The sequence below is a fragment of the Ictidomys tridecemlineatus genome, unplaced genomic scaffold, assembly GCF_052094955.1.
Source record: "Ictidomys tridecemlineatus isolate mIctTri1 unplaced genomic scaffold, mIctTri1.hap1 Scaffold_83, whole genome shotgun sequence".
Lineage (NCBI taxonomy): Eukaryota > Metazoa > Chordata > Mammalia > Rodentia > Sciuridae > Ictidomys > Ictidomys tridecemlineatus.
The window spans coordinates 458,792-476,531 of record NW_027526085.1 but is presented as its reverse complement, the minus strand read 5'-3'; the positions used below and the strand labels follow the sequence as shown (position 1 = coordinate 476,531).

General features: G+C 38.6%; 1 protein-coding gene across 7 annotated transcripts in view; it reads right to left on the bottom strand.

Moving 5' to 3' along the window:
- The window catches only part of LOC144374713 (transport and Golgi organization protein 1 homolog), a 79,670-nt gene that overhangs the window by 44,868 nt on the left and 17,062 nt on the right, over window positions 1-17,740 (bottom strand). For 5 of the 7 annotated variants that reach the window (XM_078037459.1, XM_078037462.1, XM_078037460.1 and 2 more), the window contains exons 4-7: window positions 12,527-12,637; window positions 8,755-8,869; window positions 7,810-7,963; window positions 4,281-4,446 (exon numbers count right to left, since the gene is read on the bottom strand). In XM_078037459.1, the coding sequence (XP_077893585.1) occupies window positions 4,281-4,446; window positions 7,810-7,963; window positions 8,755-8,869; window positions 12,527-12,637 (546 nt within the window). The remainder of the gene's footprint in view (window positions 1-4,280; window positions 4,447-7,809; window positions 7,964-8,754; window positions 8,870-12,526; window positions 12,638-17,740) is intronic. The other 2 variants (XM_078037466.1, XM_078037465.1) reach the window with 2 other exon arrangements.

Sequence of the window (17,740 nt, the reverse complement as noted above, 5' to 3'; positions counted from 1 at the left end):
CCACCAATTTCACTGTAATGGTATAGGACTCGTCTTAGGATACAATGATTTTTCCAGTGAAATCTTCAAATATGACTCCCCCAGTGCAAAAGCTGGCTTGCCAACCAGTGCTGTTGGCATGAGGCCCAAAGGCCACCCACCAGTTCACAACAGAGCTGCCTGTCAGCTTTGGGGAATTTCACCAGCACGATGATCAGAGGACACCAGATGTTTCAGATAAACTGCTAACAAGAACGAGAGACTCCAAAACAAAACTTTTAAAAAGAGGAGGAAGAAGGAAAAGCAAATAGAGGAAAAAGAGATAATACAGTGGGCAGGGTAACACTTTCTGAAAAGATATAATAAATATCCTCCCTGAGATATATTTTAAAAAGCTATAATAAATGTCCTCGGGGAGGATATTATATCCTTGAAATGGGAATAAGATACGATTAAAACAACAAGCTGAGAACAAGAAAGAGTTCTTGAAGAATATAAATGTGATACTATCATAACAAATTTTAAAGATAAAACACAAGAAAAGTCCAAGAACTGTGTTCTGTAAAATAATGCCAATTGCCTAGATTTTGAATTCTCCATATATTCCATAAAAACCACACCAGTCAACAAGGATAATCAAACCACCCCTAATCTAAGCCTACCACAAAATTAGGAGTCGGGAACTACTATAAACTTCCACTTGAAGGTAAACAGAGAATGAACATCCCAAACCAGCTGAGCTCTGAAGCCCTCACTGGTCTGGGGAGGCAGAGACTGCACAGGAGCAGGACAGTGGGGCTCCAGCAGTGCCAGACAGATGAAGTTCATCCTCCAGAATGAGGTCACCCCAGGATGACTGAGATTGGTAGTTCAGAGCAGTGGCTGCTTAGGAATTCAAAGGAAGGGCTGGAAGGAGACGCAGTCAGACATCTAGGGACGCTCTGCTCTCGGGTGAGAAAGGGGTAATGCAGACAGCCTTCGACAGTCTATGGCAGGGAGAAAGAGAGAAGCAATGGGAGGAAATTCAGAAGGACAAAACCAAAAGCCTCACCCAGCCCTTTCCCTACCAGTAAAGGAAGCACCCTACTGAAGCCACTGTGCTTCTCTGTATTGATGAGAGAAAGAATTCTTTTTCGTGGCGGGGTGGGGTGGGGTGGGGAGGGAGGTACTGGAAATTGAACTCAGGGGCATGAACCACTGAGCCACATTCCCAGCCCTATTTTGTATTTAATAGAGACAGGTTCTCACTGAGTGCCTCGCTTTTGCTGAGGCTGGCTTTGAACTCATGATCCTCAGCTTCTGGAGTCACCGGGATTACAGGTGTGCACCACTGTGCCAGGCTAGAAGGAACTCTTGAATTAAGAAGCTCAGTAAGGGTGAAAGATATATATAATGAAAATTATAGAACCTTAAAGAAAGAAATCAAAAAAAGACCTTAGAAGATAGAAATATCTACCTTGCTCTTGGATAGGCAGAATTAATATTATCAAAATGACCATACTTCCAAAAGCGCTATACAGATTTAATGCAATTCCAATCAAAATCCCAATGACATTCCTCATAGAAATAGAAAAACAATCATGAAATTCATCTGGAAAAATAAGAGACCCAGAATAGCTAAAGCAATCCTTAGCAAGAAGAGTGAAGCAGGGGGCATCACTATATCAAACCTTAAACTATACTACAGAGCAACAGTAACAAAAACAGCATGGTATTGGCACCAAAACAGACTTGTAGACCAATGGTACAGAACAGAGGATACAGAGACTAACCCACAAAACTACAATTATCTTATATTAGACAAAGGTACCAAAAACATGCACTAGAGAAAAGATAGCATCTTCAACAAATCTAAGCCTACCACAAAATTAGGAGTCGGGAACTACTATAAACTTCCACTTGAAGGTAAACAAGAGAGAACTTGTTGCTGGGAGAACTGGAAATCCATATGCAACAAAATGAAATTAAACCCCTATCTCTCACCATGCACAAAACTCAACTCAAAATGGATCAAGGACCTGGTAATAAAACCAGAGACTCTGTGTTTAATAGAAGAAAAAGTAGACCCTAATCTCCATCATGTGGGATTAGGCTCCAACTTCCTTAATAAGACTCTTTTGGTGCCAGAATTAAAATCAAGAATCAATAAATGGGATGGACTCAAACTAAAAAGTTTCTTTCTTTTCAGCAAAAGAAACAAATCTGTGAGGTGAATAGAAAGCCTACATCTTGGGAGCAAATCTTTACCCCTCACACATCAGATATAGCACTAATCTCTAGGGTATATAAAGAACCTCAAAAGCTAAACACCAAAAAAAAAAACAAATAACCCAATCAATAAATGGGCCAAGGACCTGAACAGACACTTCTCAGAAGATAATATACAATCAGTCAACAAATACATGAAAAAATGTTCATCATTACTAGCTATTAGAGAAATGCAAATCAAAACCACTCTAAGATTTCATCTCACTCGTCAGAATGGCAGCTATTATGGATACAAACCACAATAAGTGTTGGCTAGAATGTGGGAGAAAAAGGCACACTCATACACTGCTGATAGGACTGCAAATTGGTGCAGCCAATACGAAAAGCAGTATGGAGATTACTTGGAAAATTGAGAATGGAACCACCATCTGACCCAGCTATCCATCTCCTCAATCTATATCCAAAGGACTTAAAAAAAGTATACTACAGGACACAGATGCATCAATGTTTACAGCAGCACAATTCACAATAGCTAAACTGTGGGACCAACCTAGATGCCCTTCAATAGATGAATGGATTAAAAACTGTGGGGTGTGTGTGTGTATGTGTGTATACACACACATACACACACACACACACACACACATACAATGGAATATTACTCAGCAATAGAAGAAAATAAAATCATGGCATTTGCAGGTAAATGGATGGAGTTAGAAAAGATAATACTAAGTTAGCCAATCCCAAAAAACCAAATGCTGAATGTTTTCTTTGATATAAGGAGGCTGATTCATAGTGGGATAGAGAGTGGGAGATGAGAGGAACAATAAGCTCTAGATAGGGCAGAGGGGTTGGAGGGGAAGGGAGGAGGCATCAGGTTATTAATGATGGTGAAATGTGATAATTATTATCCAAAGTACAGGTATGAATACAAGAACTGGGTGTGAATATACTGTGTATACAATCAGAGATATGAAAAATTGTGCTCTATATGTATAAGAATTATAATGCTTTCTGCTGTCATGTATGAATAAAAATTTTTAAAAAAGGTCAGTAAAACCCTCTCACACCAGCCCATATTGACTCCCTCTTACTGATACAGGAGAACAGTCATTTTAAAAATAATCATGAGAAAAAAAAAACCCTTTCAAGTCTGAAATTCAAATATTTCAGAACAGAAAATGGACAAAAAGATAAATATTGGGGCTAGGGTTGTAGTTCAGTGGCAGAGTGCTTACTCAGCATGTGTGAGGCACTGGGCTCGATCCTTAGCCACCACATTAAAAAAATAAAATAAGGGCATGCTGTCTATCTACAACTAAATATAAATATATATATATATATATATATATATATATATAGAGAGAGAGAGAGAGAGAGAGAGAGAAAGAGAGAGAGGAGAGAGAGAGAGAGAGAGAGAAGGGAGAGACACCAAATTTGAGAAAATAAAAAGGAAGACAAAATGATCTCCTACACCTCATGGGTCTTTTTTTTTTTTAATATGTATATTTTTAGTTGAAGTTGGACACAATGCCTTTATTTTTACTTTTGTTTTTATGTGGTGCTGAGGATTGAACCCAGGCCCTTGCACGTGCGAGGTGAGTGCTCTACCGCTGAGCCACCACCCCAGCCCCCCACCTCATGGGTCTTAAACGACTTAAAGCACATGACATAGTAGTACTGTTGATGAACACAATAAATGTCCATAAATATCAGTTGCAATTTAAAAAACATTCTACTATTGAGAAGAGGAATCACTGTGCAAAGCACCATCATAAAGATAGGAGGTTTACCAAATAAACTCCAGAGAAGATGTCTGCGTCAAGGGAGAAAAGGTTCAAATTTAATCCTTGAGACTGACAGGACCATAAACATTAATATCATCACTTGGATTCAAAGTCCAGCTTCAAGGGAATAAGGATTATTCTGGCAGTTCTTGGACCAGGAAGCCTTAAGAATGTCATCAGATGACTACAGGGCTGGGTAGGAAAGAAAGGTCCCAGAGCAGGACACAGGACTTCCTGTGGGGACGCATCTCACTCACACCCTACCTTGAGGTGATGGAGTCACTGGCTCACCTAACCCCAACTCACTTCCTTCCTCCTGCTCTCTGATCCCTCCTCCAGCTGCAGGCAGGGCATCAGAGGCCCACTGGCTATTCTCTGTCTCTCCCAGGATGGACTCCAGGTCTCCCTCCTCCAGGGTGCTCCCCTCAGAGGACAGCAGTTTATCCAAGCCAAATTTCAGTATGTCACTCAACTTGAATGAAGAAAACGAGAGATCCAGTTAGTTCTCATGAAAACACAGATGAGGATGTGTGACTTGCTAAGTGTCTAAATGATACCTGGTAATTCTTTCCCTGTGGACTTTCTTCTCTTCCATCACAAATGACACCTGCCAGGCTGTTTTGAAGCTGGATGAGGAATAAGCAGAGAGGTGATAAATGATGATCAGAGATGTTGACTTTGACAATTATTTACAATACCAAAAAAAAAATTTGGGCCTCCAATTTTTTTGAGGAGTGGGGGCAGATAAAATGATTCCAGCATCTTCTATAGCACTTCTCACCAGCATTTTTTACAGGCACTTCCAGCAGTCCTGAGAGAACTCAGAGAACCTGTTGGCTACCTTCTTACCTCTCCCACTGCCAAACTCTTATAAAGAGAAGGTGCCACTGAATACCTCATCTCACCATGAGCTGCCACCTGTCCTTGCCAAGCCGCTTTGCTACTACAGTGGTTTATGGGACCTACTTTGGCAAAACCATAACCACCCTGATCACCAGACCCAAAAGCCCTTTCTCAATTTCAATCTCCCTGGATAGTCCTGCAGCACTCCCCATCCTGCCCTCTTGCTCCCCCTAGGGGATATACTCAGCCTACTTCCTACGGCTACAAGAACCAGAATCTTAGATAGTGTTACCTGGCTTTCATTTGCTACTTGCAACTCTCCACCTCCCTAAGTACTATCTCTTAGGAATTCTGAACCAATTGGGATCCACATCATGGGACTTCATTTTCATTTTGCCCTTTTAGATTTGGTTAGTTATCTCTAGATTGCCTATTCTGTAACTTGGAAACTTTAGCTTGAAAATACCCGAGATGAAAACTATGACAAAAACTAAGCAAAACCATACCTGTTATATTTATATTTAACTTTGGTGTACATATATATATATATAAAACCAAGCCAAATGGCTTTGGCATTTAGTACCCAAAACAGAAGAAAGCCAAGTATTTATGATGAGGCTCAGTCCATACTGGGACCCTTCCCTCTTCCACTCCTTGGACTATGTCTCCTGGCTTCCCTCGCTACTGCTCACTCACAACATGTCTTTAAGGAACTACCCATTTTTTAAATGAAAACCACTTTATTATAGTAACTAAGAGCATGTAGTTGGAAGTTAAAGAGTGCTCGGATTAGAGTCATGAATCTGATGTTTGGAAAATTTCTTAAGATGGAGGTAAAGACAACGTCTATCTCATTTTTTTGTTATTCTTCTTCTGAAACAACTAGAAAAAGTGCATGTCACACAATGCTTAGCACACAGTACGCATTCAATAAGTGTTCACCGCATCTGTATCTGTTCTCTGTTTCTGTTGTGTTCTCCTTCTAAGACAAGGAACCTGCTTTCCTTTATCAGGACTTCACAGCTCTATACTGCTTAGATTTATCAAACCAGAACCACGTCTTTTACTATTAGATTCTTTTAATAACTTAAAAAAATGTCCTGCTGTATTTTGAGACAAGGCAGTGAGTTATCACCCTTGTTCCTGGCAACCATAAATAACTCACAGTCTGGTGGGGAGGAAAGAATCAAGACAGAACCAGAGTGTGATTTCTTGCCATGGCTTGGGCAGGAAGTTCCACCGAGGTCCTCTCCACCAGCCCATAGTTTGTTCTGGCCCCAGGATCTGGTCCCATGGCAGAGTTTGTGCCTGTGCATTTCACAATGATGTGCTAGCAGCCAATATCACAGGAAAACCCCTGACTGAATGCCTGGAGCTCCCTCCACTGGGGAAGCATCTCCTCTAACTCCTGACACCTGTGCCTTCACAACAGCCCATGATGAGCTCCTCTCCCAACGTCCTGTAAAGAAGTATATTTAGACACCTACAGTGTACACGCACCTCTCTCTCAAGCTTTCACCTTCCATTTGAAATTGCCTCTTCAATAGTGTGAAAATAAAATGCACAGCCTGCCTGGCCACCATGACAGATGAGCATGCAGAAGACTCAAAACACAAAAGGCCAAAGACTCCAGTTACTCTCTAAGATAAACTAAAGTTAAGCAAACAAACAAAACCTAGGGTTCTTCTTTCGGGTTCTAGTACCCCCAAATCTGTGACCCTTTCCTGCAGGTCAGTGACTCCCTAACAAAAACAGCACCTTCCCTGTCTGCAATGCTGATGTGTAAGGATACAGATGTGAGAAAACTGCCATTTTTAGACTCATGCTTGGGCTAGTTGTAAATTTGATGATTCTGCTTGTAATACTGTGTAATTTTTTCCCTTTCATATACCTCTTGAATTTTTTTTTGATAAGCTGATCCTTTTAAAGCCTGGTTTTTCTTGCAAACTTTTCTAATTCCTTTCTTTTCTGAGTCTCCCTCTAACAATAATGTATATTGATTTTTACTACAAACTCTGTTGACTAAAGCCTACATTATCTTCATCTTTCTAATTTCTATCCCTATCTTCCTACTTTCTACTCTCATCTTTCAGGCTTAAAGGCTTAAAACCATCTTGGAACTTGCTCTCTCTCACTACCTGCCTCAAAAGAATAGCCAACTCCTGTCATTTCTCTGCAGTTTCCTACAGCAGACTTTCCCACAGCTACTACCTTTTCTCAGACATTTATTACTCTCTTCATGCTTGAATCATACTAGATACTAGGGGTTGATCTCTTTGCATCTAATCCCTCAGAAGGACTTGGGGTATATTATAATATAGGTTCAATTTTATCTCAAAGGCTGCTGCTAAGGAATAACTCTAAACCTCCTACCAAAAGAGAGCTCTCTAGGATATTCTAAGACAGCATTTGACTCCCATCTAATTTTTCCTTCTTCAACAAATAACTCTAGTGCTTTCATCCCTATATCCTATGGCATAATTTTGAATTCCTAATCTTGTTCACTCATCTCTGAGTATGGAATGAGTACTGTAAGTCACTACTCAAAGGGTCTGGGATTAAGGAGGAGGTATGGAACTAATCATCACTGATTAAAAAAAAGGAAGAAAAAAAAGAACTTAAACAAATTCTCTCTGAGGTAACTCGTGGCACACTCATCTTTAGAAGCCATAAAGAGATTAGATCCATGATGTTCAGTTACATGCTCAAAGTCATACATCCAATAAGGGATAAGATGTGAATTTCAATCCAAGTTAGATGGTTCAAAGCTCATTCTCTTTATTCTATTTTCTCTGCCTTTAAATGCCACCCTCATTTTTAGCTTGTATGGCACCTTGCATGTAGTTAGGTACTGAGAGGGTAAGAATTAGGCCAATGAAAAAATGTGTAATTTGCAACAATGGGTGGTTAATGCTGGTCTTTTTTATTTGCATTCTCATCCACAGATAGTACTGGTTATAAATCATGAGACTCTAAAAAGAACACATTTTACCTGGAGGTCAGGATCAGCCAAAGGTTTCTGGGCTCCCAGAGTAAAATGGTCTCTTTCTATGATCGTGTTGGTGAGCTGCAGTTTGGAGGCTGCTTTCCTATAAACTATTTCTTCCACAGTGTCTCGGCCAATCAGCTGGATCACTTTCACAGCCCTGTACGGGAGTCAAATGAGAGCAGTGTTAGAAGTCTGCAAAGCTGGGGAAAAAAGCATGCCAGGAAAATACACCCAAAAGGAAGCAAAACCAAATGCCACATTCAGGGAACAATGAAAAGGACACTGCTCATTGGGACCTGAGCATTTGTTAGAGAAATCTGGCCTCAAATTCTTCCTGAACTTTTCCCCAAAAGAGGAAGAGGAAGGAAGACGAACTGACCACTATTGGGCCTTCATCTGTAGCCAGGATAACCCCTGGCAGGCATGTTACCTCAAGTCAAAGGGTAGCTGAACACAACTTTGTTTCCTCTTTGTGGTACTGGGAACCCAACCCAGGAGAGCTTTACCATGAAGTTATAATCCCAGCCTTAAAAAAAAAAAAAGTTTTGAGACAGGGTTTAGGTAAGTTGCAAGGTTGGCTTTAAACTTGATCTTCCTGCTTGAGTCTCCCATGCTGATAATGATTACAGGCATGTGCACCCACTGGCTTTAACTTCATTTTTAAACTGAATTAGGATCTAACGTGAGAAACATGAACTAAATAAATTCTAAGTTTCTTCTAATCATTTTGGAATTTAACTGTTCTTTTCAACAAAGTGAGTCTGAACTGATCATGGGACGACTGATCCCCCAACATGATTCTACAAGCCAGCAGCACAACGGGGTTCAAACCCAGTGGACTCTAACTCCATCGTGGCATTGTTGTCAGGACTACACGGTCCACCTTCCTCCCCAATCCACAGCTGCAAGCCAACAGAGCAGAAAGGTGCCAATGTCTAACTCACTCACTTGTTCTGGCCAATTCGGTGAGCTCTGGCAGCTGCCCGCAAGTCATTTTGAGGATTAAAATCACTGTCAGAAAAAATAACAGTATCTGCTGCTTTTAAGTTCATGCCAACTCCACCTGAAAACCATACAAAAAAGGAGCACGATCAGCAACACACAAATAAGGAACTAGAAAACACACAAGGCAGGACTGGGTCCTACTGAAAATCTGAAATCAGTCCAACTGACTGGTTTCATCCTTCAAACTGAAATTTCTGCCCCAAACTTCAGGTTTTGACCACCCTACAGTGGTCAAAAGTGCTACCTCACCTTTCATTGCATGAACTTGGAAAATTTAATTATCAAATATAACAGAATGAGAGGTAAGCAGAAGAAAAAGATGCTTAAGTTAATTGCATAAAGACATTTAATATTTGTTTGAAAACCTTGATTGGATTTTGCTTCAAACAGTCTGTGAATAAGGACACAAGTTCTTTCAGAAAACAGCTCCAAAAATAAGAGGTCTGGGGGCTGCAGTTGTAGCTCAGTGATAAAACACAAGTGATAGAACACGTGAGGCACTGGGTTCCTTCCTCATCACCACATAAAAATAAATAAAATAAAGGTATCATCTGTTATGGTTTAGATGTGGTGTCCTCCAAAAGCTCACATGTGAGACAATGCAAGAAGGTTTGGAGGAGAAATGACTGGGATATGGCTTTAACCTAATCAGTGAATGAATCGCTGGGGCAGGTGGGTGTGGCTGGAGGAAGGGGTTCAGCAGGAACATGGCTAAGGGGTATATATTTTGTATCTGGACAGTGGAGTCTCTCTCTCTTTGCTTTCTGATCATGATGTGAGCTGCTACCCTCAGTCACACACTCCTGCCAGGATGCTGCCTCCCCTGGAGCTCCAAGGAATGGAGTCGGCCTTCTATGGACTAAGACCTCTGAAACCATGAGCCCTCCAATAAACATTCCTCCTCCACAGTTGGTTCTGGTCACAGAGGTGAAAAAGCTGACTAAAACAGTGCCCATCTACAACTAAAAATGTATCTTAAAACAAAGAGAGGTCTGCAGTGGGCAGTAAGAAACACACATGACCACACTTGCAGCTTCAACAAGGTAGGAAGACCTGACACTAGCTATGATTAGAGCAGATGATACCTGCCTCTGAGTGGAGAAAACCTGAGAGTGTCTTCCTGTACTGGTTTCCACACTGATCAAAGAAGATGTCGTAAAATCAGTTCAAGACAAGAACACTCAATGCAACAACTCTCTGGTCTTTCTCCAATGGTGCAGGAAAAGGCCAAAAGAGCACTTTGGGTTCAGGAATTTAGAGTACTAAGAAGCAAACCACAGGCTTCTCTTTGATAAATGTGGAAACTGTACAGAACACACTCTAGCCAGGGTCACTGGAGGTCATTGCTAAAACAGGCCTGAAAGGGCTTGTTCCAAGAACTGAATGAAGGGTTCCTTTCTACAGGACTACTAACTCCTGGCTGGATGTAAGACAAGCCAGGCAGGAACATTCTCATTGAAGTCTTCCTATAAAATCAAAGTTGGAATAAAGAAATACTAATGACTGAATACGGAGAAAGGCTAAGTTATACCCAATAATAAGAGCTACACTTCTGTTTTACTACTGCCAAGCACTGCTCATGGCACTTTACATGTGTTGACTCTTCTAACCCTCACAACAACCCTGTGTCCTTGCTAGCACTATTCTCATTTTGCAGATGCTGAAATGGAAACAGCTAGATTAAGGGATTTATTTGAAGTTGCACCAGTAGAAGGTAAAACAGTCAGGATTCCATCCCATATTCCAGAATCTGAGGTCATTACTCCTGGGACAGAGACAGGGTCTCACAGTGTTGCCCAGGCTGGCCTTGAACTCCTGGGCTCAAGCCATCCTCCTGCCTCAGCCTCCTGAGTAGCTGGAACTGTAGGCATGCACTACTGTGCCAGGCTCCAGAACCTTTTTGTCCACTGTATGCTAATTATCAAGGCAGTCATCTCATTTGAAAATGTGTTTGTGTTCCATAAGAATTATCTTTCTTGGGCTGGGGATGTGGCTCAAGCGGTAGCATGCTTGCCTGGCATGCATGCGACCCGGGTTCGATACTCAGCACCACATACAAACAAAGATGTTGTGCTCGCCGAAAACTAAAAAAAATAAATAATTCTCTCTCTCTCTCTCTCTCTCTCTCTCTCTCTCTCTCAAAAAATAATAATAATAAAGTTGCTTTGTCATCACTAAAAAAGTTAAAAAAAAATTATCTTTCTCTTGAGTTAATAGTGGCTAGTGCAGCCCTTCTTCACCAAAGATGATATTTTAAGCTGCATTTAGTTGTTTGGGACATATTCCTAAGCTATCGCTGCCATCTGCCGGCAATATGTGGTAACAACCTCGTGGAAAGCTGGAAGGAAACATTAAATGAAAACGCGGCACAGGTATAGCTACAACACGATGGCACGTATGACAGTTAGTGCATGGAAAAGGCTAATGTCCAGGACTGCTTCAGCTTCTAGATAATCTACTCTGAGGCCTCCAAGGAGATTAACTAATTTTAGATGTTTCAAACATTATTTGCTCTCTAAATATGAAAAAAAAAATCTTAAAACGCGGGGATGGGGATGTGGCTCAAGCGGTAGTGTGCTCGCCTGGCATGTGTGTGGCCAGGGTTCGATCCTCAGCACCACATACAAACAACGATGTTGTATCTGCCGATAACTAAAAAATAAATATTAAAAAATTCTCTCTCTCCCTCTAAAAAAAAAAAATCTTAAACACATAAATGGAATTCCTCTCCCAACACTGACCATGCCTTTGACCACATCCTTTGAGCTTCCCCAAAGACTAATCATGAGACAATGGGACTGAATGTGGTATGTGACCTGGGAAGAGACTGGACCAAAGGAATCTGATTGTATCTTATTATTGGCTTTAAAACACAAACTAGAGAAATGATCTCCTGATACTCAAGGGTCATATCTAACACTTCTTTTATAGACCCATATAGTACAAAGCAATTACTAAGTGCTTTCTACATAAGGATGACCTTTCGTTCCATAAAGACATTAATTTCTTTATCATCAAGGACACAATTCCTGTTTGTGTTCCTATATCTATTCTATCAGGAATACCATCAAAAAAGTAAGATCATGAAACTCAGACTATGAATTCAAAATTAATTTAGGGCTTTTTGATTCAGAATGTAAGAAAAATTCCATTTCCCCAAACCGATTTCAAATTATTTAATACTATGTGAAAGCAACTGGGAAAACCACAAGTGTCATTTATTTATGATTAAGTCATATGGACAATACCATGATAATTATAAATAGCTGTCAGTTTCACTTTAGTCACATTTTAAACAACAAATCTTTATTAAACTTTATAACACTCTTTCAGAGGTACTCCTGGAGGAAGGGAAACTAGAAAATAGATTATCTTATTTTCCAAATTCATGGCTAGGAAGGAGAATGAATGAATGTGAATAAAACTTTCCCCAAAATTAAAAACAAAACAAAACAGGACGTTCCCGGTCAGTGGTCTAAGTGGATTAGAATTACTTTCCAACAGGCCCAGGTTTCAGCCTCCCTTCTCATGATCACAGCTTCACAGGTTGAACAGAAAAGAGCTCCACACGTGAAGTCCAGTACTAGGCTACGTAAGTGTTTTGATTCTCTCCTTTTTCAATACTCCTTGGTAAGAACCTCTCCTTTAAGAGAATTAGGGGAAAACGTACCAGTGGTGGGATGACTGTCTGCTTCCTCAACACCCATAGGCTTACCTGCCCTGGTGCTCAGGAGAAAAACAAAGATGGGCTGCTGACCAAAGTTCTTGATGGCCAGGTGTCTCTCTTCGCCTCTCACAGAACCGTCCACACGCTCATAGCTGTAGCCTTTACGTAGAGAAGACAACAACCACACACAGGTCCTTACTCTTTGCAAGGACTCTTAGGAAATAAAATAATCGAGTCATTCCTAAGCCAATGCCTATTTGTCCTTTCCACACCCAAGCCTGCCCTACTTTCAATAAAGCCCAAAGGAAAGATCTCAATTGTTTTATAACCTGATCTTGTTTCTTATTTTATGTGGTACTGAGGATTCAAACCATTGTCTCTCACATGCCAGGTAAGGGATCTACCACTGAGCCACAACCCCAGTCTGAAAGATCTAAATTTAGGGGAACAATTCATCACTTCAGTCAAGAGCTTTGTAATGTTGTGAACAACCAAAAAAAAAATTCATCACTTAATCCCTTTCACCTTGCATAAAAGTCAACTCAAAATGAATGAAGGACCTAGAAATTAAACCAGAGACTCTGTGTCTAATTGAAGAAAAAGAACGCCTAATCTTCATCATGTGGTATTAAGGCCCAACTTCCTTAATAAGATTCCTATAGCACAATAATTAAAATCAGGAATCAATAAATTGGATTGAATCAAACTAAAAATTTTCTTCTTAGCAAAAGAAACAATCTGTGAGGTGAACAGAGAACCTACATACTGAGAGCAAATTTTTACCCCCTCATACATCAGATAGAGCACTAATCTCGGGGGTATATAAAGAACTCAAAAAGCATTAAAAAAAAAACCCAATCAACAAATGGACCAAGGACCTGAAAAGACACTTCTAGAAGAGGATATAGAGTCAATCAACAAATATTTGAAAAATTATCATCTCTAGCAATTAGAGAAATGCAAATCAAAACTACTCTTAGATATTATCTCACTCCAGTCCGAATGGTAGCTATTATGAAGACAAACAACAACAGTGTTGGTGAGGATGTAGGGGAAAAGGGCACACTCATACATTACTGGTGGGACTAAAAATTGGTGCAGCCTATTGGAAAGCAGTATGGAGATACCTTGGAAATCTGGGAATGGAGCCAGCATTTGACCCAGCTATCCCTCTTCTCGGTGTATACTCAAAGGACTTAAAAACAGCATCCTACAATGACACAGCCACAACAATGTTTATAGCAGCACAATTCACAATAGCTGAACTATGGAGCCAATCTAGATGCTCTTCAGTGGATAAATGGATAAAAGAAATGTGTCATGTATACACAATGAAATTTTACTGTTCAATAAAAGAGAATAAAATCATGGCATTTTCAGGTAAATGGATGGCGTTGGAGAACATAATGCTAAGTGAAGTTAGAAAATCCCAAAACAACAAATGCTGAATGTTCTCTCTGATGTAAGAAGGCTAACTGATAGAGGGGTAGGGATGGGAAACATGGGAGGAATAGATGAAATCTATATAGGGCAGAGAGGTGGGAGGAAAAAGAAGGGTCAGGGGACTAGCAAGGATGTTGGAATGTGATAGACATCATTATCCAAAGTAAATATATGAAGACACGAATTGGTGTCAACATACTTTATATACAACCAGAGATATGAAAATATGTGCTGTATATGTGTCATAAGAATTGTAATGTATTCTGCTGTCATTTATTTTTTTAAATCAATTTTAAAAAGACTGGCAAAAAAGAAAAAGAAAATGCAAAAAATAAAAAGAAAGAAAAAAGAAATGAGAGAGTATATGCTAAAAACCAAAACCAAAACTAACAATAAAACCCCAGAATGCTTCCAGTAATCATACTGTGGAAGTATTGCAATTTTGACTGATATGTATTATGGGACAAAAGAAATGAGCATTTATGAGACATGAAAATTAAATTATTCCCTCTATGCTTCCAAACCAGAGTTATCAATATGGAAGAAACAGTATTCAAAAAAATAAAGATGATAAATAGAAGCTCTAGTCTCAATTAAGTATCAATATACACATGGAAGTATAAAGTTCATAAGCATGTATGTATATACACACATAAAATATACACACATATAAAGACACGATAAACATGTAAAATATATACATATATACATACATATAAAGATATATAATAAGTAAATACTTATATATACACACATATTAAAGTATATCCTCAAATCCTCCCATCCCCCTCCTGTCTCTCCCAGGTCCAGTGGAACTGAGGGGTCCCTGAGTGCTGACAGAAGGATGCAGTAGTCACTGTGAGCTAGCATGCCTGGTGCAGTCAGCCAATGACTGCACCTCCTAGCAAACCTGGTGAGTGGTGCTGGTAGGTGGGTGAGAGGCCATAGGTCAGATTGGCACTCCCCCCTGTAGACCCATGCTCCACTTCCAGTGGCTGAGAAAGTGAGTGTTGCATTTGTTAAAAATAATGTGTCTCTGGGCATTGATCCCTAGATCCTCCCTCACACCATGGCAGGTGAACTGGTGCTTGTCTTGTATCTTCCTCTGATGTAGCTGGGACAGGAAGCTCCTTGCTTGCCTGCACAGGGTGAGTCAGAGTGCTGTCCGTCCACCCGTCTGTGACATGGGCAGATTTCTGGAGAGTGACCAGGATGCAATATTTCTATTTGTGTATTTATATAATCTAATATAGAAGAGTATTTTAAAGCCACAATTAAATATCAAACTTTTTTCACTAAAATATATTTCTTCTTATACACATCAAATTTTGTCTCTTGTTATTATCCCATAGATTTCTTGTATGCTAGATAAGCATTATGAACTTTCGTAGATTATTTTCACTTATATATCTTTTGCTAGTATACACAAACAATCCATGGTAAGGTTCTATTTACATTGAAGCTAATTATATCTGATCAATATATTAGTTTTCTTTGGGGATGCACTCAAGTAATTTTAAATGATACAGAAAATTAAACTCACACTGCCCTTAACAGAACACTTTCTCTTCTGGTATTTAGTAAAAATGGATCACAAAACTAAGCAACTTGAAGGTTGAAGCGGGAACTGCTTTATTGAGGAGAAACTCAAGAGGGAACTGAGCAGGAATTCAAGGTATCGGGTACTCAAGGTAGCAGGCACCACTTTATTGCGGAACAGCAGAGGTATATATACCTAACTTATTACACACAGCTTGACTCAATTAGCATTATCTAGATACAGCAGTCAGCCAATAAAGAATCCTTATCATCTTAATGGCTCCATGGCATTGACTCACAAACCACTCCTCCTGGCAAACTGCCAGATGCCATCTTTACTTGATTTGTGGTCCCCAACATTTTAGAAGTTGTGAGAAAGCAATTTAGATGTTCCTGATGATGTCTAAGAGGCCTGGGTGCCTAGAATCAATCTAAAATCTAAAACTAATTCAAGGATATTGAATAGGAACACTGTGTCCCCTACCATTTTTGTATTTGTCTTTGCTTGTTGATCTGCAATCACTCTTAAGACATTAATTATTTATTATACTGTTCCATTTAAAGAGTCAGAGAATGAAGACATAAATCTCCAAAGACCAAAGTGATGTTCCTGAACAGGAAGTTTCTCTATGTGTCCTGTATCCATGACTACTTTTTAATTTTTCATTATATTTCAACTATAATTGGAAAAACTCTCATATTACTTTCAGGTCTATATTCATGTAAGTTTTGACTTATCTCTTTAATGTCCCAACTTCAAGAGATAAGTCAAAACTAATAAAAATAATTTATTATTTACCAAAGACATATTTAGCCTAAACTTCTATGATAAATATGTCTTTGTTAAATAATAAATTAAAACACCTCATGATGTATAAAGCCATAAATAACTTTCCACATCATTTATTATTTACTACCAGCAAGACATCTGTTAAGAGTTTACACACATTATCTAATTTAACCCCTATGGTTCCTAATAGGCTCCATTTAAAGATGCTCAAAGATCACTGACTTTTCCAAGTTCTGAAATATTAATGGAGAAAATGGGCATTTTAACCCAGTTCTTCTCAGGCTGAAAATCAAGTATATTATTGTTTAAAATATTAAATACAAAATCATAACTGTGTGAAAAATTTAATGGCCAATTTTTAATTTTACATTGAATTGGCTTTATGTAGAAAAGGCTAATGTAAGAAAAGGTAATGAGAGATTTGACTGCAAAATTATTTTAAATGATTTCACAAAAAAAGAATCCATAAATTGCAGATAAAATTAGTATTATATCTATCAAATAGTAAAAATTTACATGAAAAAGTGATATTATCAATTGAAAAAAAATAATGCTTGTACAATTAGGAAGAGACAGGGCACATACCTTACTAAATAAGAAATACAGAAGCAGCATTAACTTATAAAAAATGCTGAAATACATAATAACTAATATGTAAAAATTTTTAAGGTGAAAAACCATTTTAGAATTTGGAGATGGGCAATATTTTTTTAAAAAAATCTAAAAATATTTGTAAAAGAAAAAATTGCTTTGAAGGAAAGAAAAGAGAATTCCAGGTTTTAGATATGTTGAAAGGGAGAGAGAAAAAAAGGAAAAAGGAAGAGTAACCAATATGAAAATCACTCAAATCAGTCAATGTAATGAAAAACCAAAAAAAAAAAAACAAATAAAAAACACCAATGCGCAACAGAATGATCAAATTTACTGGATTTAAAGTCCACTACTTATGGTGAAAAAAGATAAATTTATTACCACCATATATTACAAAGGTAATATATTACCTTAGATTAGAAAAATGAAGAATAGTGTTACTGTATTAGATAATTAACAACTTATGCAAATGCCTGGAATTTTATTGAGTTTGAAGCTGAGAATTAAACCAAGTGTCACAAAGATTTATAGATTATCTCTTAGTGATAACATTTTTTAAATTTTTTTGCCTACTAAGAGTTGTTTCAGAGTAATGTCTTTATTGTTTCCACAATTAAATAGCTGAAAACAACTGTGTTGTAAAAGATGGAGGACAATGGGAAAAGTTTAAGCTGCATTTGGACTAATCAAAGAGCAAATTAATGTATTTTCTGATTTTAAAAAATACTAAAAAATATGAACACCTTTTAGCTCATGAATATTCTTCCAAAATATAACAAGTATTATATATATATATAAACTATATATGAAGATTACTGTGACATTGTTTATAGCATCTGAAAATTGGGTGTAGATTCTACAAGTCTATATAAAGGAATGGATTTAATTTTAGCATATCC